This window comes from Vespa crabro, chromosome 18, assembly GCF_910589235.1.
Source record: "Vespa crabro chromosome 18, iyVesCrab1.2, whole genome shotgun sequence".
Lineage (NCBI taxonomy): Eukaryota > Metazoa > Arthropoda > Insecta > Hymenoptera > Vespidae > Vespa > Vespa crabro.
This window is the reverse complement of record NC_060972.1, coordinates 3,004,017-3,029,345: the sequence shown is the minus strand read 5'-3', so window position 1 is coordinate 3,029,345 and position 25,329 is coordinate 3,004,017. Positions and strand designations below refer to the sequence as shown.

The window sequence follows — 25,329 nt, the reverse complement described above, 5'->3', positions numbered from 1 at the left end:
TTTGTTATTTAATTCTCACAAAAAAACTCTCGTACATTTTGATAAAGATTATACGAGCCGGTGATTATGAAAGTGATCTGGGTCATATATTTTTACTTTTTATACACTTCACTATAATTTTATCTTACTATGATTTTATGCACGTATCAATTGTTAGAAATTATCAATCTCGAAAAATTACTTTTTTGAGAAAATTAATTTATCGAAAGATTTATTGTGTATATACGATAAATTGACGAGATACGAGATTAGAAAATATTGAAAAAATCGATTCTATTATAACGATATATTTCGATTATGTAGATGAATAGAGAATTTTTTTCCCATTAAAATGGTATTTCTGTCATCTCTCTACGACTTTCCATTGCCAAGATATTGCCATCGAAAGATTTTCATTCATAATGCGTAACATATATACGTAGTACTACTAGTAGTACTACTTACAGCTGTTTAAATCAATGAAATTCCAAGAATTTATATAGGTCACTACGTTTTCCAAGAAATTTTGTAGGCCAGTGGGTCAATAAATATTAATTATTTGCATTGTAATATCTCTGAAACTAAAAGTCGTAGAGATTTGAAACAAATATCATTGTAAAGGGCATTTTTTAGACTATTTTTTCAGCCTATTGTTATTAACAAATTATTATAAACAATTTGTTATAAAAAATTCAATGAATGAATTTTTTTTTAATTTTACATAAAATGAATACTAAGGTATGTGTACACAAATATATGAATCAATTGTTTAACAATTTGTTATAAACAATTTGTTATAAACAATTTGAAGAAGTAATTTCTTATAAATTGATAACGAATGATCTTTATAGATGTACATAGATACATGTATTTGCATATATTTAATAATTTTTTTATAAACAATTTATTATAAACAATTTTTATTGCAAATTAATTTTTTATAAATTGCCATCAAATGATCCACGTAGATATATATATAAATGCATAATTGATAATATCTTCAAAACAATTTGTTAGAAAATATTTGTTATAAGCCATTTGTTATAAATTATTTATTATAAATAATTTGTTGTAAATGATTAATTTTTTATAAGTTGACGTCAATATCAACGTACGTAAAGATATATAAAAATACATTTATTTAACAGTTTGTTATTAATATTTATAAACAAACTTTTATGATGTAACGATACATGATACATTTTAATTTGTTAGAGACAAATTATTCTGGTAACGAGAGTATATTTAGTAAAGTAAAAATATTCAAATGAATTGAGAATAAAATTTAAATTTTATAATTTGTTCCGCTACTTAAATTAATATTTCTTAACTGATATTAAACTAATGCATGTCTTTTAATATCTTATATGGCTTAGAATTATTCACTTTATGTCACTTACATGATCACCAACTCATAGAAGCTTAACAATAATTTTCATTAGCAAGTGCATAATACGTGCGAAAAGTGTGATAATATTAAAGTATTATTTTTTATGACCTATAAACGACAAAAGCGTATGTCAATGTGTATTTAGTATAAATTCCAACGAGCAATGTGCTAACGAGACAGTAATTATTATTATTACAGTGGCATTACCACCGATATCGATAGTTGTCCAGATCGTAAAGTTAATAATTAGAAAAGCTTGTGAAACAATAGCATGCCACAATGTTACCTGTTATCCTACTCGATTCTGAACACTCTCTGGGGAAGAACAAAAGCTTGGTGTTGTGAACGAATATCGATCCATGTTAACGAATAACGTTATCGGCTAATGATGTGATTTATGTAGCTCTTCGAAACATAGTGGAAATCGATGCTCTTGATCTTTAATTATATCCAATTTATAACATCATATACAGATAAATAACATCAAATACAAATGTTATTGTAATATTATTTTATATATATATATAATATATATATATATATATAAATATATATACACCCGCAGCAATTTATTTAAGAATTTACAATTTATCAATCATTTTATTTGACAAGTAAGAGATGTATTAATCAATTGAAATTAAGGTCAACCGCATGACCGCCGATAACATACAAAAGCTTTTCGGTCTAATAAATATTCATCGAAGTTCTCATAAGGAGGGTTAGAAATTACAAGTTTCCTTCATCTCTCCGATCTTTAAATTTTCTCTCTCTCTCTCTCTCTCTCTCTCTCTCTCACTCTCTTTATATCTCTCTCTTTCTTTGAAACGAAAATTGCTCCCCTTTGTCCCATCCTTTCAATCTATTCTAGGTTATCCTATCGACAATAACGAAGAAGGATTATCTTCGATAATGCGAAATTGGCGTTCGTATTCTTGACAAAATCCTTCCATTCATAAGTTCCCAAGTAGGAAAATGAAATACATTGCAGTTGTACCTATATATGTTACAAACTTTCAAAATAAATAATGCAACAAAATATGCATTACAATTTTCGAATAACTAAAGAATGAAAATAAAACAATTTAACGATATAAGTGCCATAGTAAGTAAAGAATTAATAAATTATTTATGAATCAACCTAATAATAAAAGTTTAAAATTTTTTAAAATTTTCTAAAGCTATCGTAAAGGCATTTTATTAAATGTCATTCCTAAATAATTTTCATTTAATTATAATAAGTTCCCTATTGATAAGAACACTAATTTATGGATCTATTCATAATTAGATAATTATCGTTTTTTAATACGATAATAAATTCTTTACTAACAACGACACTTATTAAGAATAAAAAACAGGTGATAAAATTTAGAAAATAATTACCAGAATTCAAGTAATTTGTTATGTCATCGATAGACATAAATCATCGATAAGCATTATCATGATCGTAAGGAACATAATTCGTGTATATCCAAGGACATATTATAGCATAGTAAGTTACGATGGGTAAAAACCTGAATGTAATGTGGTTGTAAAATATGTAGGTACACGTATATAAACGGGCTTTCCTGTTTGGTACTACTTGTAATTTATCACGAAACGTCGCTCGCTTCGCTAAGGAAAGACAATAAACAGAGACTCCTCGTAGGTAAGAAATGAATGAGAAGAAGGAAAAGGGTAAACGAGGAGAATAGAGACCACTGACCCAGATATTGGGCACTCATTGATTTATGCACGCCGCTTTTCCACTCGCTTAAGCAGACATCCGTGTCCTAGCTTAGAAAACGCCCAGAATACACTCGATTTCGTTCGATCGATTATAAGAAATAGAAAGAAAGAAGAAAAAGCATGGTTCCCACTTTTGAAAAATTCTTCTCCTCGTCATTATAAGCTCCAATTCTTCCAATCGATTTTTCTTATTCGTTCGAGAATGTTTAATCAAACATATATGTATGTATGTATATATAGATCTACGTTCATTAACGCAAAATAAAAGCTGAATTTTGACGAAAAAATCTCTTTTGTTCGAAAAAAAAAAAAAAAGAAGAAATAAAAAACACCACGAAAATTCAAGAATTCTATTTGGATCAATATCGCTTATTTAACGCCATATATCATCGTTAAATGTGAAGAAATATTTTTACGCAATCGCGGAAACTACAATATTATGAAAAATAAGAGAAAGGAAAATGAAAAAAGAAAAAAAAAGAAAAAAGAAATCGTGGAAATTCATGAAGAGTTAAGTCTAACCATAATATTTTCGCACTTTTTGTTCCCAAAGGACTCAGAGACTATGTTTTATCGAGAAATTTTTAAAAGAATAATTTTTGGAATGTTTCATGCTTTTAAGTGAACCCTCTTCTATATATAATACTTTGCGTTTATTCATTCGTTGTATACTTCGTCTTGTGTGACCTTCCTTTTTCTTATTAAAAAAGAAAAATATGTCATTATATACATATATAAAGGAAAATACGAAAAAAAAAAAATAAGGTACATTAGGTAAGGTAAGAAATTTTTCTATATTATACGAGAAAATCTTCATGAAAGTAATCCAAGATACATGGGAAAAAAGACAACTTTCGAATGCGCAACATCACTTGTTGCATTTAAGTAACCATAAAAAAAAATAGAGTACCGGTTTTACACTGTAAGGAATAATACTACTGCATTTTAAAAGCATTTTAAAAGAAAAATAACTTGCAACAACGAAATAAAAAGGACGGTACTTGCGCAAAAGTAATTCACATAAAAAGAAAACGAATAAAATGAAGAGAAAGAGAGAGAGAGAGAGAGAGAGAGAGAGAGAGAGAGAGAGAGAAGGATTCCTAAACTTCGTCGAAATTTCATGAAATGCATCGACTTAAAAATACTAATATTTTATATATCATTAGCTGACTTCATACTTCGACACTTTTACATTTATAAAATTCAATTCTCTTCAATTATATTTGAATTTAAAAGCATCAATCTTTGTTCGTAAATATAACGAAATCTTTTCATCTGTTTTTTTTTTTTTTTTTTTTTTTTTTTTTGAGAAAAATCAAAATACTAGATATTCCTTTGTTCACTACTTTTTCATATTTCTATGTACGTGTATACACGCCAAACCCTTTGTATTTTTTCTTTCGATTTTCTAATAATGATTATAAAGGAAGAATATATAAGAATATATAATCTAAATTTTCTACATAAAAGAAAAAAAAGAAAAAAGTTCTATCGTAAAAAATGTCATTTCTTTCTTTACAGGCTTTCGAAGAACTTGAGGAATTATTAACGAAGAACGACATTTGCATTGCAGTTAAAGAGAAATTAGTTAAAGATTCTGGAGTGGCAGAAGAAACGGCTTATGATAATATTGTTCTTAAATTATTGACCAAACCACGTGCTAAAGGTAAGAAAATTAATTTACATAAAATATAAAAATAATTTATTATTATTTGCAGAATTAAGTAATTGAATTCCATTGTTATTTGCGATAGAAAAATTAACAATATTAGATTGGTTAATAAATAATGTATATGTCAAAATTTTTATTATTTTATATTTAATAAATAAACAACACTGTATCTTTATTTTTTATAAAAAATTCCAACATTACTTATCGACCAACCTAATATTATATTATAGCCAATAATTAATGTCGAAATATGCAATATTTTATACCGAATATATTCAATATTATTTAATTAAAAATTTCGATATTACTTATTGATTAATTTAATATAGTACAACGTTTAATAAAAAGTTAACATGTAAAATAAAATTAATATGTAAAATAAAAACTCGTAAGAAGGTCGGGGTATATATATATATATATATAAAATATCTTATTGTCAACATAAATGAAATTCTTTGCACCGATAAAAGTAGGATAATATAAAAAATATGTGCATGTACGAAATATTTCGTGAATCACACACAAATGAAATAGAAATAAAATTCTATTGCGTCGTAGAAAAAAAAAAAAGAGGAATCATTCGGTATCTATAAAAATCTACTTGATTATACTCAACGTTCGTATATATAAAGGCGAAATTGCAATGAGCCCAGAAGGAAGAGAGACTAGTTTTAAACAACTTTCACGTACGATTTTCCTCTCTCCTTTGATTGCAACTCCTTGAAATTCAACTTCTATCTCGTCATGGTTGGTTCCATAAATGAGACAAACACGAAAGTTTGCTGTTAAAAATAGATGTTATTCCTTAATTTAGAAAATCAACTGAAATATTACGTTTTCCTAGAAGAAAATGAAATTCTCTTTTCACTTCCTTCATTTTATGTGAAAATATTATACCGGAATAAATTCAATTCGATAATTGATCTCATTAGATTATAACTTGTATTTTATAAAAGCGAATGTATATCATCCACTGTGCATAAATTAAAAGATATAAAACCAGATGCATTATAACTTTAGGGAATGCGAAGGACTATAATTTTCAATTTTCACAATACTGAACGGATAGAGAAGCCGAAAAAAAAAAGGAAATAAAAATAAAATAGACTAATGGAGAGAAAAGATATCACAAGGATGAGCCTGTGTAAAAATGACTTTTTTACGGAAATAAATTGCTTCGCGTACTACCCCATTGCACCCTGTACATAAGTAAAATGAATATAACGCGTATTAATGCCTGCTAGGGGGAAAAAATGAATAAAACGTTTTTCAAGCGGTCGTTGTAATGAAAAAATGTAATGAAAAAATGAACGTAGTAAATAATATCAATATAATTATTATACATTTAAGTATTATTTCGATATTATCGATATTCACGCATTATTTATTAATGCGTGAATATCGAAATAAAAGCATGTATTTTCACATTAATTATAGAAACAATACATTTGAGTTGTTTGACAAAAATATATCTTTTACGAATATTTTGAAAAATTCAATATACGAGATATACAAAATGCAAATGTTTAAACGGGAATTTAGCCGTTCGATATAAAAGAAAAAATAAATAAATAAATAAATTGTAAAAAGCACATAGGAATGTTAATTTTCAAGCTCTAGTAATTCTGGAATATTGCGCTGGATAAATAAGATATATGAGATATTTTAAAATTGGCTCGTGTATTCCATAAAATAGAGGATTCGTTTCTACATTGATGACGGCTCTGTTAACCAACAGGATCGATTCCCACTGGAATTTAAGCAATGAAGGATCATCCCGTATATAATTTACGAAGAATACTTTCACTTTTCCTTATCTTTTTTCTTTTTTAACATCTCTTTTAATTAATTATTAACGCTATGCATTTAAACTTCGTAGAAAATAATCCGATAAATGAAAATCCGATACGTGTAAACTATTACTAAAATGAGATAGGCAGACTCGAGCAAATTTAATTCGTGTTAAAAAGATAATAAAATTATTAAATTCAAAGTACAACTATATTAACTACACTACATGCAATATAACATTTAAAACTTAATAAAATTATAAAATTGATTATTATAAACTTCAGCAAGAAATCAACAAAGCCGCGTATAAATCTTAACTCTATTTATAACTCTTACCAATTATATTTTACAACTTGACTCAAGATAACATAAGTTATAACAAACTTCAATAAGAAATCAATAAGAGAAGATCTTAAATAAGATCTTAAATAACGATATAAAAAAAAAAAAATGACAACATATAAATTATTACGAACTGTAGGAAGAAATTGACAAGGTATATTAACAATGTATGCGGACGATTAGATCTTAGAAAAAAAGAAAAAAGAAAACAAAAAAAAAATACAAAAAAAAATATGTTCCTTTTATAACAGGTTGTATAATATTTGGATCGGACCAAGAAGTAGCAGGGGTTATGAGAGCTGTCAGACGTTGTAACGCGACTGGTGCGTTTTCTTGGATAGGCAGCGATGGATGGAGCGCACGAGGTTTGGTAAGCAATGGTAATGAAGCAGAAGTTGAAGGTACACTGTCGGTTCAACCCCAAGCGAATCCTGTCGGGGGTTTCGAGGAATACTTCCTAAATCTCACTGTCGAGAACAACAGGAGAAACCCCTGGTTCGTTGGTAAGTGAAAGTTAGGCAGGTATATCCCTCGTCAAACAACATTTCCCGGCAACTCCTTAAAACGAAATAGCTTTACGTGCTACCACGCTATGTACCTAGGTATTCATCCATCGTTTCGTTCCTTTTCGTGCTACGTGATACGGCTGCGTGACGTATACCGCACAGTTTTAATTAACGAACACTTCCTCCTCTTTGATCTCTTTCTCTCTCTTTCTCTCTCTTTCTTTCTCTCTCTCTCTCTCCCTCTCTCTCTCTCTTTTCCCCCTCTCCTTTCTCACAAATCATTCATCTTTAGCATCATTTTATAATATCATTATTATTTTCTATCAATTTTTTATATACCAATTTCAATCTCTTATTTTGTTGTTTATGTTTCTTAATATCTGGACCATGTGTGTGAATGAAAGAAGAGTATGTGTATTTAATAAGAGAGCATAATTTGTTTATATCGAATTGGCCAATAAATGATATTGGAATTTTTAGTTCTTTTTCTTTTTTTTTTTATCTTTTATATCGAAGCAAATAACATTGTGTTCGATATTTTTTGTCACAAATTCAAAAATTACTTATTGACAAACGAAATGGTATATACAGATAATTATATACTTGTAAGTCGATCAATCCCTTATCTTTCTCTTTCTTTTTCCTTTTGTAAATAACAAAAAGACATTTTATAAAATTTCTTTTCAACGTTTCAGAATTTTGGGAAGATCACTTTCAATGCCGTTATCCGAATTCTTCTTTGACACCATACAATAAAAAATACACGAATGTTTGTAACACCCAGGAACGACTTACCAAAGAGAACACAGTCTTCGAGGATCAATTGCAATTCGTATCGGACGCTGTAATGGCCTTTGCCTATGCATTTCGGTACGATTAATCGAAATTGATTAATTAAATATGACAAGGAACGTTTAAAAAGAAAAAAAAAATTATTATCCTATTTCACAGAGACATGCATAAAGATTATTGCGGTAGTAAAGTTGGATTGTGTGATGAAATGAAACCAACCAAAGGAGTACAGCTTTTAAAGTATCTACGCAAAGTGGATTTCAAAGGTGAGTTACGTTGATTTCCAAGAATTAGTTTCCTAAAAGCATTGCATTCCTAAAATGAATGCACAATGAATACAGACATGCGTTGAATCGACAAATAATTAATATTAGAACGTTCAATATTTTATATCTAAATAAACAATATAAATTAGTAATATATTATAGTATTCAGTTGGTAAATAAATAAGTGTCGATATTTTAAATAAAATGTGTTGAAAATATAATTTTATTTATTTCAATATAATTTCGATATTATTAATTTATTTGGCCGATTTAATATAACAAAACGGAAAACAATTATTATGAATTCTTTTATATATCCTTCGAATGTCTATTTTTTCAAAGGTTTGAGCGGTGATGAATTTCGATTCGATAAGAATGGTGATGGACCGGCAAGATATAACATCATACACTTCAAACAAACCGAACCTGGTGTCTACAAGTGGATACGCGTTGGCAAATATCTCGAGGGAGTACTACATTTAAACATGTCTAGTAAGCTACCATTGCAAAGGATTCCAGAGAACATTCTCAATTTGCTATCCCTTTAGGAACACCGTACACATTGGATACAGTGTGCTCGTTCATGTATTTGTTCCAGTGGTTCAATTTAAGCTGGGACACAATCAAACACCTGAAAGCGTTTGTTCCTTGCCATGTGAAGTAGGCCAAGCGAAAAAATATGTCGAGGGTGAAAGTTGCTGTTGGCACTGTTTTAATTGTTCTCAATATCAGGTAGTCCGATATTCATAGCGAAAAAGAAAAAAAAAAAAAAAAAAAAAAGCAAACAGAAGAAAAGAACTATTATAAAAATTCTATCGTAAATTACTATCCTACAAATGTATCTAAATAATTATAAAATCAATCGTACCGATGTAATGTGAAAAGTGTTAAAAATTGTAAATTAATTGTATTCATATGTTTTAAACAGATAAGACATCCAAACGATGAAACACAATGCAAAAATTGTGAACAAGGAACGGTACCAGACGAAACTCATTCTACTTGTAGCAAAATACCCGAAGAATTTTTAAGACTCGAAAGTGGATGGGCTATTGGTGCTATGTCTTTCTCCTCTGTTGGAATACTAGTAAATATTTATCTTTTCATTAAAAATCAAAAATAGTTCATTGATAAAATATTTATCGTAGTTGTATCTATATCCGAGTATCAACATAATCAGTAATATATTATTATAACATGTTTTTGCAATAAAATATGTAACAAAAATAAGTTTCGAAGGTCAAATAAATAGTTCGAAAAGGGTGTTAAATATTTTTTTCTGTTTCTTTCTTTTTTTTTCTTCTTTTTTTTCTTCTTTCTTTTTTATTTTTTTTTTTTTCTTTTTTTTTTTTTTGAAATTTCTTAGGTGACTTTATTCGTCTGCGGTGTATTCCTAAAACATAACGACACCCCTGTCGTTCGTGCTTCCGGTCGAGAACTTTCTTACGTCCTTCTCACTGGTATCTTACTCTGCTACCTGGTCACGTTTGCTCTAGTACTCAGACCTACCAATCTTGTTTGCAGTATTCAAAGGTAAGTTAACTTCAACGCATCTTCCCGATGCTATTCGAAATATGTATATACATAGCTTTCAAATCTACAAGTAAGATCTTTTATTCGGACATAGATAGATCTTCTATCTAACCAAATCATTTCCTACAGATTCGGTGCTGGATTTTGCTTTACCGTAGTTTATGCAGCACTTTTGACAAAAACAAATCGAATATCAAGAATTTTTAACGCTGGAAAACACAGTGCCAAGAGACCGTCATTTATATCACCAAGATCTCAATTGTTCATTTGTTCCGGTTTAGTAGCGGTACAGATACTTATTAACGGTGTATGGATTGTTATCGATCCAGCTAAAGCGATGCATCATTATCCTACTAAAGAGGATAATTTGCTTGTTTGCAATAGCTATATCGATGCTAGCTATATGATTGCCTTTGCATATCCTATTATGCTGATAGTTGTTTGCACCATTTATGCGGTACTCACGAGAAAAATTCCTGAAGCTTTTAACGAAAGCAAATATATTGGTAAGTAAGTGATGATTATCTAGAAGAAATACAGATAAACATATAAATTATTCAATTAGATATTACGTGTAAGCTTTTTAATTTAAATAAATGTTTATTAAGAAATATTTATTATTATTATTAATCATAATTTAAAACATGCATATATATATATTTATAATATTAATTTTTTAGTTAGACATTATGTGTAAGCTCGTTTATTTTTATTATTATTATTGTTATTATTATTATCTCTTAAAGCACACACAAGATAGATTAGAGTTAACACAGTTTATATAATAAATGAAATATAAATAACATAATAATCATTTAATTAGGCTTTACTATGTACACTACCTGCGTTATATGGCTAGCCTTTGTTCCACTTTATTTTGGTACTGGTAATCATGTCGCATTGAGGATCACTTCGATGTCGGTGACCATCAGTCTCTCTGCTACGGTGACAATTGCATGTCTGTTCACACCAAAGGTAAACAAAAAAAAATGTATATATATATACATATATATAATTTCTAAAAGTATCGTTAAATAAATCGATCAAATTGATTTATATAAAATTTCTTAATTACAGTTATATATTATTTTAATTCGACCGGAGAGAAACGTTCGACAGAATATAATGCCATCAAGACCTTACAATACTACCAAAAGCTCAGCTGTAACTGGTACAAATGCTTCGAGCATGATGGCTCCTGTTACATTAACCGCTGTGACTTGTGATCAAAACAAAGCCGTTAAAAAACATATCATCAAAACTATGGACTGTTCTACGCAAAGCGAATGTAAACATCCATTGTTTATATTTTCCTATCTATACAAATATATATTTTATTTATAAGTTTCTTTTTATTTCAATGCAAATGAAATATAAATTCTTTTCAAATTAAATAATTTATACATGTACGCACACACACACACACACACACGTGTATATATATATATATATATATAATATTTTAAAAATATTTAATGTATATATACTTTTTCAATTATATTTATATTCATTATTAAAATTATTTATAAAAATAATATATATAAATTATATTAATATACATTAACAAATAGTTTAATTTCCAAATTAATTTCCAAATATTTTTATATTTAAAGATTACGAGTTAGAACTGAAGGAACGGAAGAATGGAAAATCGGCTCCCACTTTTGTTTCACGTGCAACGCAAACCCAATCGAATAACAACGAAAAGGAAACGAACGATGGTGTTCATCGTATTGACAAAGAATCGAAAGAAAATGCGACAACAACGAGACAAACGAATAATACGAAAATAGGAAATGGACCTGTCAATCAAAAGGATGTTACTTTATAGCAAAACGATATCGTTGAAATGCCAATCGTTGCGGCTAATTTAAAACCGATTTCGAAGAAGCCTGTAATAGTCTAAACAAAAAGAATCCAATACTCTTAGATAATTGTAAAACGAAATAATTATAGGATATTAATTATATGACGAGCAATTTTTTTCATGACTTTAGAAAAATTCTAAAAGTGTCATTTATTGCATTAATGATGGACGAAATTTTCATTAAAAAATTTTCGATGAAAATATATGGGGAAAAGAAAAAAATAATAAATAAAAAATAATGAAAAACAAAAAAAAAAACAGAAAATCGATTTTTCCAATGAAAAAGTAAATATTCCAATGAATATAGTGGATTTGAATATAAAAGAAATCTCATCTAACAAGTTTTTCTTGATAATTCAATCTTTCTATATATAAAGAATCTGTTTATCCTGCGTTAAAAAAAAAAAATAAATAAATAAATAAATAAAAAAAACAAAGAGAAAGGAAAAGAAAAGAAATCATGGACCATAGAAAAAAATTGGACAGATTTGTAAATATTAAAAAGGAATAAATCTAATAATTAATGTTTCATCGTTTAGAATTTAAAGGTGACTGTGATGATGAATGGACGCGTAAATATGTACGTATATATCAATGATTAGACATGAGGCGTTTGTAAATCGCCAAATGAATTTTCAACATCTATATAAATCTAATAAGAAAAAGATTTAATAAAGTGAATAAATCGAAATATTAACTAATAATAGTAATAATAATAATAATAATAATAATAATAATAAATAATAAATAATAAATAATAAATAATAAATAATAAATAATAAATAATAAATAACACGAAGTCACACTTTTGAAGAGATCGATGCTCTAAGTTGCTCTGTGATTTAGACGTAACTAAATAAAATTTTGTATCTCTTCTGTGTATATAATATATAAGAGAAAAATCTTCTCCTGCGTTCCACAATTCATGCCATAATATCATGCACAATTATGCTAATGTTATTGAGAGAATTACGTTTGTAAATATTTGTCGATATTGAATCGAATTGATTGATTTATATAATAAGAAAAGAAAGAGAAAGAGAGAGGAAAAGAAAGAGAGAGAGAGAGAGAGAGAGAGAGAGAGAGAGAGAGAGAGAGAGAGAGAAAGAGAAAGGCGAAATAAAAAAGATGGAGAAAATATAAAACATATACGTAGATATGTTTTATTCTAGAATGTTGCCAAAAAATATATATATATAATTAGGATATATTTCTTTGAAAATAATTGTAATATTTGTATAAACTGATTCCCGTGCCATATCCACAGCGGCGATAAAGATCTATTGTTCTCATCTTCTGTATATAAAAGAGAAACACTTTGTATATAATATATACACATATATATATATATATATATATATATATATATATATATATATATATAATCGATGTTAACATTAAAAAATTAAGGATATTACATTCTGACTTAGAAAACAATATGCTTATTCTTATCAGAGTTATATGCAAACACAATAGGTATGAAATAATTCGAAGAAAAATGATCTATAACGTTAACGAGCATTGATCTTTCCAACAATTTTTCCTTGACATTGTAAAACATTTAAAAAGAAATATATTCGTTGTAGAAAAATAAAGAAGAAACCAAAAGATAATTTGTAAATACATATAGGAAATGCATTCTCATTAGATCTCACGAAACATTTCTAATTTATAATGCGAACGAGATAGAATTTTAATTGTACTTTTAATCGTATACGTACATACATACATACATACATACATACATATGTGTATATCGAAAAAATTTTTATTCGCGAATGCTTGTTATTTTGAATTCGCCTTACAACGAATCCTCGACGCAAATCGATTCAAATTTCTGTGATTTCGTTACGTTTATCTGAAACTTTTCGAATTAAAAAAAGAAAAAAAAAAAAGAAAAAAAAAAAAAGAAAAAAAAAGATAGAAAAATAAGAGAGGGAGAAAGATAAAAAAGAAAGAAAAAATGACGAATGATGTGAGTATGTTTCTGAAAGAAAGAAGAAATAATAAAATATAAAGAATAAGTTAACAAATAAATTCATTTTTTGACGTCTGCATTTATCTTGTTATCCAAATTTCACCGAACGTTGGTCTTTCTCTATCGGTGAAACAAGAGATTAAAAGAATCTTTACTCTTAGTATAGTTTTTATTTGTTATGCGTGCACACCAAAAGTGTTGCAACTTACAATAAATATATATGAAACATTTTAGAGATGAAATTTATTTGTTAAAGTATAAAATTTATATATAATAGAGACGTCGAGATACACCGTCGAACGAAATCCCCATATGTGTTTTCCTCTAATTTAATCACCCTAACTCGTTCTCCGATCACCCCAATTTCTTCACCGACGGCCGATCGACATCAGTTCGCGACGTAGACGATCCTGAAAATGGCGTTGTAGATCCTGAAAATGCCGCAGTAGATCCTAAAAATGTGTCTGTAGATCCTGAAAATGCCGATCAGTCTTATGGTTTGTAACTTTTCAATAAATATACAACGTTAAAAGAGAGTTAAAGAACACCAAAAGAAAAAAAAAAAAAAAAAAAAAAAAAAAGAATATGATTATCTTGAGGATAAACTTCAAGTATTAACGAATGGACAGGAACAATTCAATATGATTCACACCTCAACTTATTAATAATTAATGGCGCACTCTTTCCTTAGTTCATCAGCACTATCACTAATACGAAGACTACTATTGTCTATTAATAAAATGTATATTAAATAGAAACAATAATCTGGAAAGATTTGAAATAAAAGGACACCATCGGAAAGCTAAATGTATTTCAAACTTCTCTCTCTATCATCCTCTATATTTCTTGCCAAATACTATCAAATTCTATAATCTATTAAAATTGATGAATCTTCTACATCACTCAAATAATAATAAGACTGATCCTTGAGAAACCTATGAAAACTCTGATTTAATGACTATTCATTCTGTGGACATAAAGGAGAGGCACCAGGGGATTAGAGAAATAGAAAAGCCTCACTAAAATAAATTACTTTTTATTCCATTAGCAATTACAACGCTTTTAAAATTATACTGACATTTGTATTAGCTAAACTACATCAATGGTGTTGAGGTTTTACCCTTCTTGACATAGAACCTTTCATCAAAAACTATCTGCTGATCTAATTACACATTTCTCCGAACACTAAACAATTTAAAGACTTTGTATCTGTATCAAATTTCAGCACATAAAAAAATGAGGTATCTCGATATGACCGAACGAACACTAATCAATCATTTGGACATGCTATTTTTAGATTGGATAACAATAGTTGTACAATATCAGATGTGGACTATAAATTCTATCAATCTAAATAAGCTTTGGTCTGAATAAAAAAAAAAATGATATATGTATTAATGAACTGTAGTATTAATACTGATAGTATTAATGAACTGTACAAGTTTCTAAACATTTTAAATCCCACAGAATATATTCTGTCTTCCTAGAAAAAAAAAGAATGTCTTATTGTTAGATAAAAAATTTTGCGCATGAATAATCATGACATGTTCATCACTAAATCTGTGCCATTTATTGGACAACAAGCAAACTAACTCGTTGACTTCCCAAATCATTCACTATTACATACATTTGTGTCAGTGCTGTTTAAGAACCAAGAATGAAAATTGCAATGTTCATTCGCTTCATAGAAGCCAATTCTCAAATTTGCCAAATTAAAACATGCAAACCAAGATATGAATTTTACCAAAAACACGTCACTATCAGTGGGTCAATCAGTATATATCATTAAGTAGACTTTCGATGTATCTCATATATGATAATTTTCCCAATCACATTATTACAATTTTTCAGTGGTATTTGCATACTTTTTTTTTTATAATGAATCCCACATAATGTGCATAGATGTTACTTATTCATATCAGTCCATGAATCTATACTAATATATACTTCATCATTATATATGAATAATTTTTAACTTTTTCAATCACAATATTGCACTTAATTAATAAATTCGTTCTTTAGTACTACCCCATATTTAAATCCTCTTATTTTTATCTTAAATTAAATCATTTTAAGAAATTAGAAGTTTCAATTTCTAATGTTATTGCAAAAACAAAATTTACAAATTAAGATTAATATTACACAATAAATTATATTCCACACAAATTTTATGTGTGTGTATATGTATATATTCAAGAATTTGTACATGCATCTTTGCAAACTTTTAAGTAGTTCCTGTCATTTATCCATTTTATAAATATAATAATAACTATTCGCAATAAGAGATAGAGAACTCTTGCTCTTCTCTCTTTCTCTTTCTGTCCCCCCCTCTTTCTCCCTTTCTCTATCTTTCTTTTTCTCCCTCCCTCCCTTCCCCTCTCCAATTTAACATATTTATATATCAATAATAGAAAATCATTGCATGTTATAAGAAATATAAATTTCAATAGAAGTTTGCAAAATAAATGCAGTACAAGGCACACAATATACTACAACCCTATCATAAGAAAGTCACACGTTGTATACAAGTTGATAAATAACTTTAGGTCTTCCAAAACTTACCACTGCCTCTGAGACATTTCACCTTCTGTTGCTTTTTCTTTAGATCTGGTAGCACCGGTAAAGCTTCTCTACCAGATTCACTGCCACCTGCACTAGAACTACCTCCTGCTACATCAGCTTCTTGTACTCCACCACCACCAGCTTGAGCAGCCAGCAATTTCTTTATATTGGCAATCTACAATTTATTAACCAAGATATTTAATAAAATTATACAAATTATGAATTCATTTAAGCAGAAATCTTTAATAATATGTTCAGAATATCACTTACATCTCGTTGTATTCTTTCTTTGTGATAAGTGGCTTTTTGTTTTTCTACATTTGCACGTGTCACTTGTTCTTCGATGCACGCTAAAACAGCGTCACAAGCTTCACCCCAAGCAGATAAAGTTTCTGCTACTACTCCTGCATCACCGGGTCTAACATCTCGTCCTAAGCCAGCATAATCCACTTCCAATTGAGAATTTTTTTGATCTAATTTACCATGTATTATGTCTGCATATATAGCTTCTATTATTAAATCCTCTAGATCTCTGACATTTTTTATATCAAGTTCTTCAAGCAAGATAGAATAAGGTATACATTTAGACTTAGTTGCAAGTGTTACAATTGTAAGATGTTGAAGCTTCTTTTTTTGCGTAGGAGTCAATTCCAGAACCTTATCTTTATTCTCTAAATATTGTTTATATGTACCATATGCAAATAAATTTAATGTATTCCAATATTGAACATATGGACCACTTTCCAATTCCTTTATATTTGGCATATCCAGTAATTCACCAAAGACATGAACTCCCGGTGTTTCTACAGCTTGACGTATTAATTCCAAAGCTGCTGCACCTTTAGCTGTTTTTGCAAGCAGCACAAATTGTTCCAGAGGATTACTTGTTGACTTTTCGGTGGATGTACCACCAGTCATTTTGAATCTATTTACAAAAGATTTATTAAAATATTCATTAATATTTATATTATGTATGCATAGTAAAACATTAAGAACAATATCTTTTCTTTTTTAAAATATATTAAATATAATAATAATCAATTATGATTGCAAGATAAGATTAAAGACTAAGATAATTGGAAAGATAGAAATTAAAATGAAAAATACATATATTTTATCATATAAAATGTATGTATAAGATATTATATGATAAGACATTATATGATTCGAATATTAGAGGTTAGGTAATGCATGTTTTCTAATCATTTGTATAGGAAAACATGTAATTATCATATTCTTATTAAATAATTGTCTCGAATTAAAATAATATATGATATTGTAAATATCAAACTTACATCGTTGAGTTAACTATCCGAAAATCTTACCAAAATTTTTTCACTTATTCACCCTTTTCGTAAATGCGCAAATTCATTGCGCATGGATTGAACTTCGAACGTATACAAAAGTATGCATATATATATGAAGTTTACATTTTTAAAAAAGTATTAACTTCACAAGTAAATACAGGATTAAAAATTTAAAAAGAAAAAAGAAATGAAAATAAAAATAATTCTAAATTTATTGCAAATTTGTATAATGTAAAAAAGAATGAAATTTTCTTTTCAAATTTATTTATTTTTTTTATCCTACGGTTTAACTACACTTTTGAAATTTTAGCAATTAGTCAGTGCCGCCAAGTGTCGCCAAGTAGCGGTAAAATTAAAAATTAATTCAAAAAAAATTTCTTTCTTATAAGTTAAATTGCCCATTATAAATAGAGATAATATTATTTTACATTTGCACAATGAATTCGTCACTTTTAATATTATTTAAAGAAATATTTGATCATGCAACTATACTTATCTGATAAAAATTATAATTTCTCTTGTGCAATGTTATTTTACCATTATTAATATTTCATCACTAATTTGAATTAGATATTATATTTCTAATTGGGCACATGTTATACGATAAATGTTTAAAACGTAAACATTGTAGAAATAATTCAATATTTTATTTATTTAATTCTAAACGTTCTCGTTAATTGTTACATTAATTCTTCTATTATATTTATTTAAAAAACTTATATACACTCTTGTACCTATGCACAGGATGCACATCTGTGAAATTACGTAGGTTGTCAACACTGGAAGACGAAAAGTTGCAATTTCCTCTAACTTCGTTCGTAGTATTTGACAGAAAAATGGAGAATTTGTTGTCCTTTGATACTTGTTGAAACATAATTATCGTTAAAACTTTTTTCCATAGAATATTAAAGATTGATGGAAAATCACAAACGGGAAAAATCTCGAGATAGTAATTCGTCAAACAAATCTGTGCTTATTAAAATTCAGATATAAAAGTCATTATAATGAAGCCTTTGATCGAATTCGAAGAGTGTTTGCGAGACACACCAAAATTTCGGTGAGTATTACATTGTAATTAATTCTATATGATTAACAAAGCATATGTATTATTTTTTTTTTTTTTTTCAAATAACATTCAATTTTTTGAAACATATAAATATCATTATTGTTTTGAAGTATCATCCAACGAATGATTATAAACTTTCATTATTAGGTCTTGCATTGAAGAAGTTGAAAATAATATAGATATATTGGAACAAAAATTGGATAAGGTATTAATATTGTTATGATTAATATTATATTTCTTATTCAATATTATATTCATTAAATAAATATGACTTTAAACGATCATTATTTATATTATCATAGGTATTAAAGAACTGTAGCCTGATGATTGAAACTGGAAAAACTTTTGTTGGACAACAAAGGTTAGCAAGATCCAGTGCATTTAAAAAAAAAAAAAAAAAGACATTTTATGTACTTATATTTTTATAAAATCATATTATAAAATCAATTAATTTTTACAGTCAATTTACCAACAGCTTATGGGACTTATCATTATATTTTAGTAGTGATCCAGATATAATGGCATTTTTAAATAAGTTAATTCATTCTATGCAAGAAATGAATAAATTTCACAGTATATTATTAGATCAAGCATCTAGAACTATCATCAAAGATCTGAATATATTTATGAAAAGGTAAATTATTTATTATAATTTTATCATTGTTATTAATGATGAATTGTTTATTTGTCTAATTTAATTTAACAGTGATATTAAAAAAGTGAAGGAAACACGTCATTACTTTGAGAAAATATCTGCTGATTTAGATATAGCCTTAAATCGTAATTCACAAGTTCCAAAATCAAGACCCACGGAATACGAGGAAACTTCGAACATTTTATCAGCTACACGATCATGTTTTCGCCATACTGCATTAGATTATGTACATGCATTAACGATGTTACAAACACGAAAACGACATGAAATATTGGGCTCTCTGCTTACTTATATGCATGCTTGTATAACTTATTATCATCAAGGTAGTGATCTTGGTCAAGACTTGGACTCATTTTTAAAAGATCTTAGCGAGGATCTTGTTAGAATGAGAGATGACTCTAATAAACTTGAAAAGGAGATGGAGAATAGGCATATTTATGTTAATAATAGAGATTTAACTCCTTCGCCTATACCTGGTAATCCGAAGATGGAAGGTTATTTATTTAAAAGAACTAGTAATGCATTTAAAACGTGGAATAGAAGATGGTTCTGTTTGAGAGATCATCAACTTGTTTATAAAAAACGTACTGGTGATGATGATTATACCGTCATGGAAGAAGATTTACGTCTTTGTACTGTAAAACCTGTAGTAGATTGTGATAGACGAAATTGCTTTGAAGTATTGAGTCCAACAAAGTAACTATAAATATAATTCTATTTACTTGGTTTGCTATAATTCTTATCACATTTATCTATTATTTATAATTTTAATATAGGAGTCATATGTTACAAGCTGATAGCGAAGAAGCATATCTAGCATGGGTAACTGCTATGCAACAAGCTATTGGTGCTGCTATTCAACGAGGCATGGGTACTTTATCTACTACTAGTTCACAAGAATTACAATTAAGAGATGTTAAATGTCCATCACGGCCATCATCTAAACCTAAATCAAGGTGAATGTAAAATAATATTAAAATGATAATTGTAAAAATTTATAATGAAAAAATAAAGAAATTCTAAAATATTCCTTTATTATTTTTAGAGTATGGGAACAACTATTGAAGATTTCTGGAAATGATATTTGCTGTGATTGCGGTGGATCAAATTCAAGATGGGCTAGTATTAATCTAGGAATTACACTTTGCATAGGTAAATTCCATTTGCATGTGATATAATTTAATTATCTATAATATTATAATATATGCATTTCTTTTTTTCTTTTTATAGAATGTTCTGGTGTACATAGGAGCCTTGGAGTTCATTATAGCAAAGTACGTTCTTTAACATTAGACGATTGGGAACCAGAAATATTGAAAGTTATGGCAGAATTAGGTAATACCGTAGTAAATAACGTATACGAGGCGTTACCAATTCCTCCGAATATGATTAAAGCTACACCAAAATGTAATAGGTATAAAATGGATCATTTAAATTTGATTTCTTTATCTATTATTATCAGATTAATTCATTATAAAAATAATTATCTTTATTTTTCTAGCAACATACGCGAGGCCTGGATAAAAGCTAAATATGTAGATCGTATGTTTGTTAAACCTTTAACTAATATTATTACAAACGAGCATTCGCCTAATCAGGAACAAATGCATTTTCGTAAATGGAGCGTTCGTAAATTACGTCGTAGGCCACGTAGTTATGATCTTGATTCTTTAAATCGAAACAAAACTATTTTAAATTCTTCCAAGAGTGCTTTGTGTTCAAGTTCGGATGACAGTAAACATACATCAATAGAAAGTTTAAATTCTGTTGAGAAATCAATATCGCAAAAAACGGATACGGTTTCTACAATGTCTGACAATTCAAGTACTGATATAAAAAATAGTTCTACCCTATATACAAAAATATTAACTCAAACCCATAACGACGTGAATGAAAATAATAGTCTTTGTAAAATCATCGATTCGGAATCTGCAGCAAACAACGAAGAAGTACTTAAAACGGATGTGTCGAAATTTGAAGAAAATGCATGTGATAATATTACCTCTGATATAAATGATATATCAAATGATAAAAATAATGACTTGGAAATACAAAAAACTGAGAAAATTATGCTATCTGATGTATTGATGTTTGGATGTGATCTACCAAAATCAATGATCGATGGGAGTTTAGAATTAAGTTCAGATCAGGATTCAACAGCTGGTGAAGATGAAGAATTCGCTGATGAAGAAGACATAGAAAATTTACATCCTGAAATGTTATTATATAAAGCAGCAGCTGCACATAATCTACCTGTTATGTGTGCTGCTTTAGCTGCAGGAGCAGATAAATTATGGTCAAACGTTAACGATAGAGGTCGTACTGCTTTACATCAAGCTATAATAAGCGTACGTAAAATCTTTAATAATTATCAAATATTTATTTCTGAATAATTCTTAATTTCCATTTATTTAGGGTTCTGTGATGTCCTGCGAATATCTTCTATTAAATGGTGCTCGTATCAATTGTCAAGATGCAGATGGAAAAACTCCTTTATATTTAGCTACGGAATTAGGTTTGTTTACTAACAATAGATTTATTTAAATATATATATATATATATATATATATATATATATATATATATATATATATATTATTTTTTAATGTATAGGACATACGGCCCAAGTATGTTTGCTATTGAAACATCGTGCAGATCAACATATTAAAGATGAAAGCGGTGTAAAGCCCTTATCGATTGCAGTAAAGGAAGCTAATGCTGATATTGTTACTTTGTAAGTATAAATATATTTTTAAGTAAGAAAATTTTATTATTATTATTATTATTATTATTATTATTATTATTATTATTATTATTATTATTATTATGTATTTTATAGATTACGACTTGGACTGTTAAACGAAGAGATGAAAGATTCTGAAATAGGCGTTACCGGGGATGAAACATTTAACGATGTTGTACGCGACTTTAGTCAATTAGCTTGTTCACATCCAGAACGATTACAACGGCGAAATGATAGTAACAATATTCCGCATTCACCGGAATGAAAAAAGTTTAAATGTCAATGTGGGAGAAATGAATATAAACAATTTGTCTTTCAGTTTGCAGGGTAATGCGAGTGAAATATAGAAAGCACGTAAGTATAAATAAAATATAAAATATTTGTATTTACAAAACATGAAATAAGAAGAAAGTAACTATGCATAAAGAGCCAATGACGAATGAAAATTTATTTAACGTTTACATTGGTACCTGAGATTTTCAAAGCATGTAAGCATAGAAATCGGTATCAAATTTATATAATATTCAAGCTATCTGATCCATTTTTTTATTTTTCTTGATAAAATTATAAAACTAAGAAATATTATTTTTTATTCATAAACATATAACGATTTCAAAGAGCATGTGATCTGTCATTTATATAACATACATTTTGCAGTTAGAAAGCATGAAGAAAAAAGCCTATTTATCAGTACCTAATATATTGTTAATATTGAAAGTAATGAATAATCAAAACTGCATTCTAAAAGGAATACATGTTATTTGCCATTTTTATGCTCAATGATCTAACAATACATAGGATTAAGTTTTATAGACTTACTGTCTTTCTATGTTTGCTATTGATATCATATATAAATGCATAGTTTATGTGCATGTTACTACCTTCTAATCTATACATATATATATACATACACATATATATATATATATAAAAATACATATATATATATATATATATATATATATATGTGTATGTGTGTATTACAAAATTGTACTGATTATAGTACAGTATTATGTGAGAATGAATTTTATTGATATTTAGTTATAGATATTATTAGAAATAAGAGGTCATTATTTCACGTTAGAATTCTAATAATAATTCACAATTCATTTGCATGTTTTAATACATAATTAACTTTGTGTGCATGTAAAGTAAAATGCCAAAAGTTAAAATATTTGTACACTAAATTATGGATCTGACAGTATATTCGAATATTTTAATATAGTCTTCCTTATAAAAAAAAAAAAAAATTCCAATTAAAAATGTATTAAACGAATGAGACCTATACTGTAATAGATATCGATTATATCTTCGTATATAAGAACGTATTAGTAAAATATTGTAGATTAGTATTTTTTTTTTTAATAAGTACTTATATAACCATCTAAATTATATGGTAAGATTTTATTGTTTACTTATGATTCATACATTATACCATTTAATTTATATTTTATTTATATCTTCAATACTTTAATATTTCTATTATTTGTTTTTCTTTTCTTTTCTTTTTTTTTTTTTTTTTTGTCTCCAAATTATCACTATAATGACTATAAAGAATTTCTCCAATTAATTTCATAAGTAACGCCGCGTACTATTGCTTTTTCTTGTGTCAATTTTTATGCTATCATGTATGATATATTCTATGAAAATCATATTAAGGATATTACAATATATATATTTGCTACATTCCTTTAAATTAGATTAAAAAAAAAAAAAAATAAAAAAAAAATGTTTCGCTATTCGTAATATATATAAACTAAATTTATAGAAAATACAAAAAATTTTAGAAAAAATGTAAAAAAAAAAAGAAGAAAAAAAACAGAAAAAAAAATTTTAATTACATCTAAAGGTACGCATCATATAAAGGTACCTGATATTTTATTAATATGCTCTCGAGTTACGTTATATTTTACTTTTATTTTATGTTTATTAAAGAATATTTAAGATGAGATTAGTGATAGTTACCCTTCGCGATTTTACCTTAATATTATTATTTCTATATCTATAATAATTTTCCTATTGAAAAGAAATAAGAAAAATAATAATAAGATGCATATTATTATATATAAATAAATAAAATTCTTAAGGTCAAAGATCTGAAATCTACAGCAGAGTTTACAATCCCAGAAGAGAAATATATATATATATATATATAGACTAAAGCAATGACTGTTGTTTAACTCTTTTACGTTTTATACAAAATAGGAAAGTCTTCTGTGACAATTTATACATTTTTTTTTTTTTTTTTTTTTTTTTTTTTACAACAAACAAAAAAACGAAAAACATATAAGAAAATTATTTTAAGTGGCGAAAATTATCTGACATTTTATATTCATGATTTGTACATTATAAATTCCAATAGCCTAATAGAGAAATGACATATATATATTATTATTATATTAAAATAAATTTTATGACATTTTATAACAATTTATTATAATTTTTATACGCGATTGATATATTATTGTACACAATCCTCATCAATGAATGTTGATACTGCCTTTTTGCAAAGATCTGTATTATACATCTTTATGTATACACTGCTGTTAATGAAAACAGACATATGAATATTTATAATAATAAATATTATCGCAATATATATATATATGAACAAAAATAGATTGTTAATAGTAAGAAATAATAATTACTCAATGTATAATATTGTATACAACTTCCATAATCTGTAAAATAATTCTGATCATTAATAGCTTTTTTTTTTTTTTTTTTTCTTTTTTTTTTTTTTTTTAATACATAGTTTACATGATGATCTACATTAATATCTTTAATTATTACAAGTAAATGGAAATTAAATGTAATTATTAATACTACTTATGTATTGATGATATACCAGTAAATTTAATTATAGTTGTCAGATACTTGGAATGAATCTTTTATATCTTAATTGTAACATATATTCTATTAAATAGAATAGATCATGTCTTAAATTCAATAAATTAAATTTTTTACTCACTTCCTAAAATATTTGCAATATGACAAAAATATGGATGTAATAATGGAAATATTTCAATAGAACAAAAAAAAAACAGTATTTAATATAACTCATAAAATGTACATAACAATCTCGAGTTATTTTTCTTTTGAATTCCAATGCATTAACATAGAAATTCTTTTCTTTTAAATGTGAGAATTTATAA

The 25,329-nt window shown here is 27.3% G+C and overlaps 3 protein-coding genes across 6 annotated transcripts in view; 2 read left to right on the top strand and 1 right to left on the bottom strand.

Moving 5' to 3' along the window:
- Positions 1–13,820, top strand: part of LOC124430299 — a 157,690-nt gene extending 143,870 nt beyond the window's left edge. For both annotated transcript variants that reach the window (XM_046976636.1, XM_046976635.1), the window contains 12 exons: positions 4,616–4,760; positions 7,151–7,402; positions 8,101–8,275; positions 8,357–8,463; positions 8,806–8,955; positions 9,062–9,195; positions 9,392–9,550; positions 9,830–9,996; positions 10,126–10,502; positions 10,820–10,971; positions 11,074–11,284; positions 11,610–13,820. In XM_046976636.1, coding sequence (XP_046832592.1) covers positions 4,616–4,760; positions 7,151–7,402; positions 8,101–8,275; positions 8,357–8,463; positions 8,806–8,955; positions 9,062–9,195; positions 9,392–9,550; positions 9,830–9,996; positions 10,126–10,502; positions 10,820–10,971; positions 11,074–11,284; positions 11,610–11,827 — 2,247 coding nt within the window. In that variant the 3' untranslated portion in view covers positions 11,828–13,820. The remainder of the gene's footprint in view (positions 1–4,615; positions 4,761–7,150; positions 7,403–8,100; positions 8,276–8,356; positions 8,464–8,805; positions 8,956–9,061; positions 9,196–9,391; positions 9,551–9,829; positions 9,997–10,125; positions 10,503–10,819; positions 10,972–11,073; positions 11,285–11,609) is intronic.
- On the bottom strand, positions 10,839–17,796 carry LOC124430300 (COP9 signalosome complex subunit 7). Of its 3 annotated transcripts, none has more exons than XM_046976640.1 (4): positions 17,699–17,796; positions 16,674–17,328; positions 16,404–16,578; positions 10,839–10,956 (listed from the first exon to the last, which is right to left on the bottom strand). In XM_046976640.1, the coding sequence occupies exons 2-4, from the start codon at positions 17,319–17,321 to the stop codon at positions 10,937–10,939; spliced, it is 843 nt and encodes a 280-aa protein (XP_046832596.1). In that variant the 5' UTR covers positions 17,322–17,328; positions 17,699–17,796; the 3' UTR covers positions 10,839–10,936. The 3 variants fall into 3 exon arrangements, with proteins under 3 accessions (XP_046832596.1, XP_046832594.1, XP_046832595.1); XM_046976638.1 differs by lacking the exon at positions 10,839–10,956 and adding an exon at positions 13,992–14,314; XM_046976639.1 differs by lacking the exon at positions 10,839–10,956 and adding an exon at positions 14,862–15,324.
- A 708-nt stretch (positions 17,797–18,504) lies between these two features.
- LOC124430360 (arf-GAP with coiled-coil, ANK repeat and PH domain-containing protein 2) lies at positions 18,505–24,775 on the top strand. The gene is made up of 12 exons (XM_046976796.1): positions 18,505–18,767; positions 18,924–18,981; positions 19,079–19,137; positions 19,237–19,410; positions 19,483–20,127; positions 20,208–20,387; positions 20,477–20,583; positions 20,662–20,845; positions 20,933–21,779; positions 21,847–21,946; positions 22,045–22,165; positions 22,271–24,775. The coding sequence occupies exons 1-12, from the start codon at positions 18,715–18,717 to the stop codon at positions 22,437–22,439; spliced, it is 2,697 nt and encodes an 898-aa protein (XP_046832752.1). The 5' UTR covers positions 18,505–18,714; the 3' UTR covers positions 22,440–24,775.
- Positions 24,776–25,329: the final 554 nt, after the last annotated feature.

Coding starts and splice junctions, on each gene's coding strand:
- LOC124430360 (XM_046976796.1), top strand. CDS start 18,715: ATGAAGCCTTTGATCGAATTCGAAGAGTGTTTGCGAGACACACCAAAA. Junction 19,411..19,482: donor CTGAATATATTTATGAAAAG/GTAAATTATTTA, acceptor TTAATTTAACAG/TGATATTAAAAAAGTGAAGG. Junction 20,128..20,207: donor GAAGTATTGAGTCCAACAAA/GTAACTATAAAT, acceptor ATTTTAATATAG/GAGTCATATGTTACAAGCTG.
- LOC124430300 (XM_046976638.1), bottom strand. CDS start 17,321: ATGACTGGTGGTACATCCACCGAAAAGTCAACAAGTAATCCTCTGGAA. Junction 16,579..16,673: donor AAGAAAGAATACAACGAGAT/GTAAGTGATATT, acceptor AATAAATTGTAG/ATTGCCAATATAAAGAAATT. Junction 14,315..16,403: donor GAAATGTCTCAGAGGCAGTG/GTAAGTTTTGGA, acceptor CGGCATTTTCAG/GATCTACAGACACATTTTTA.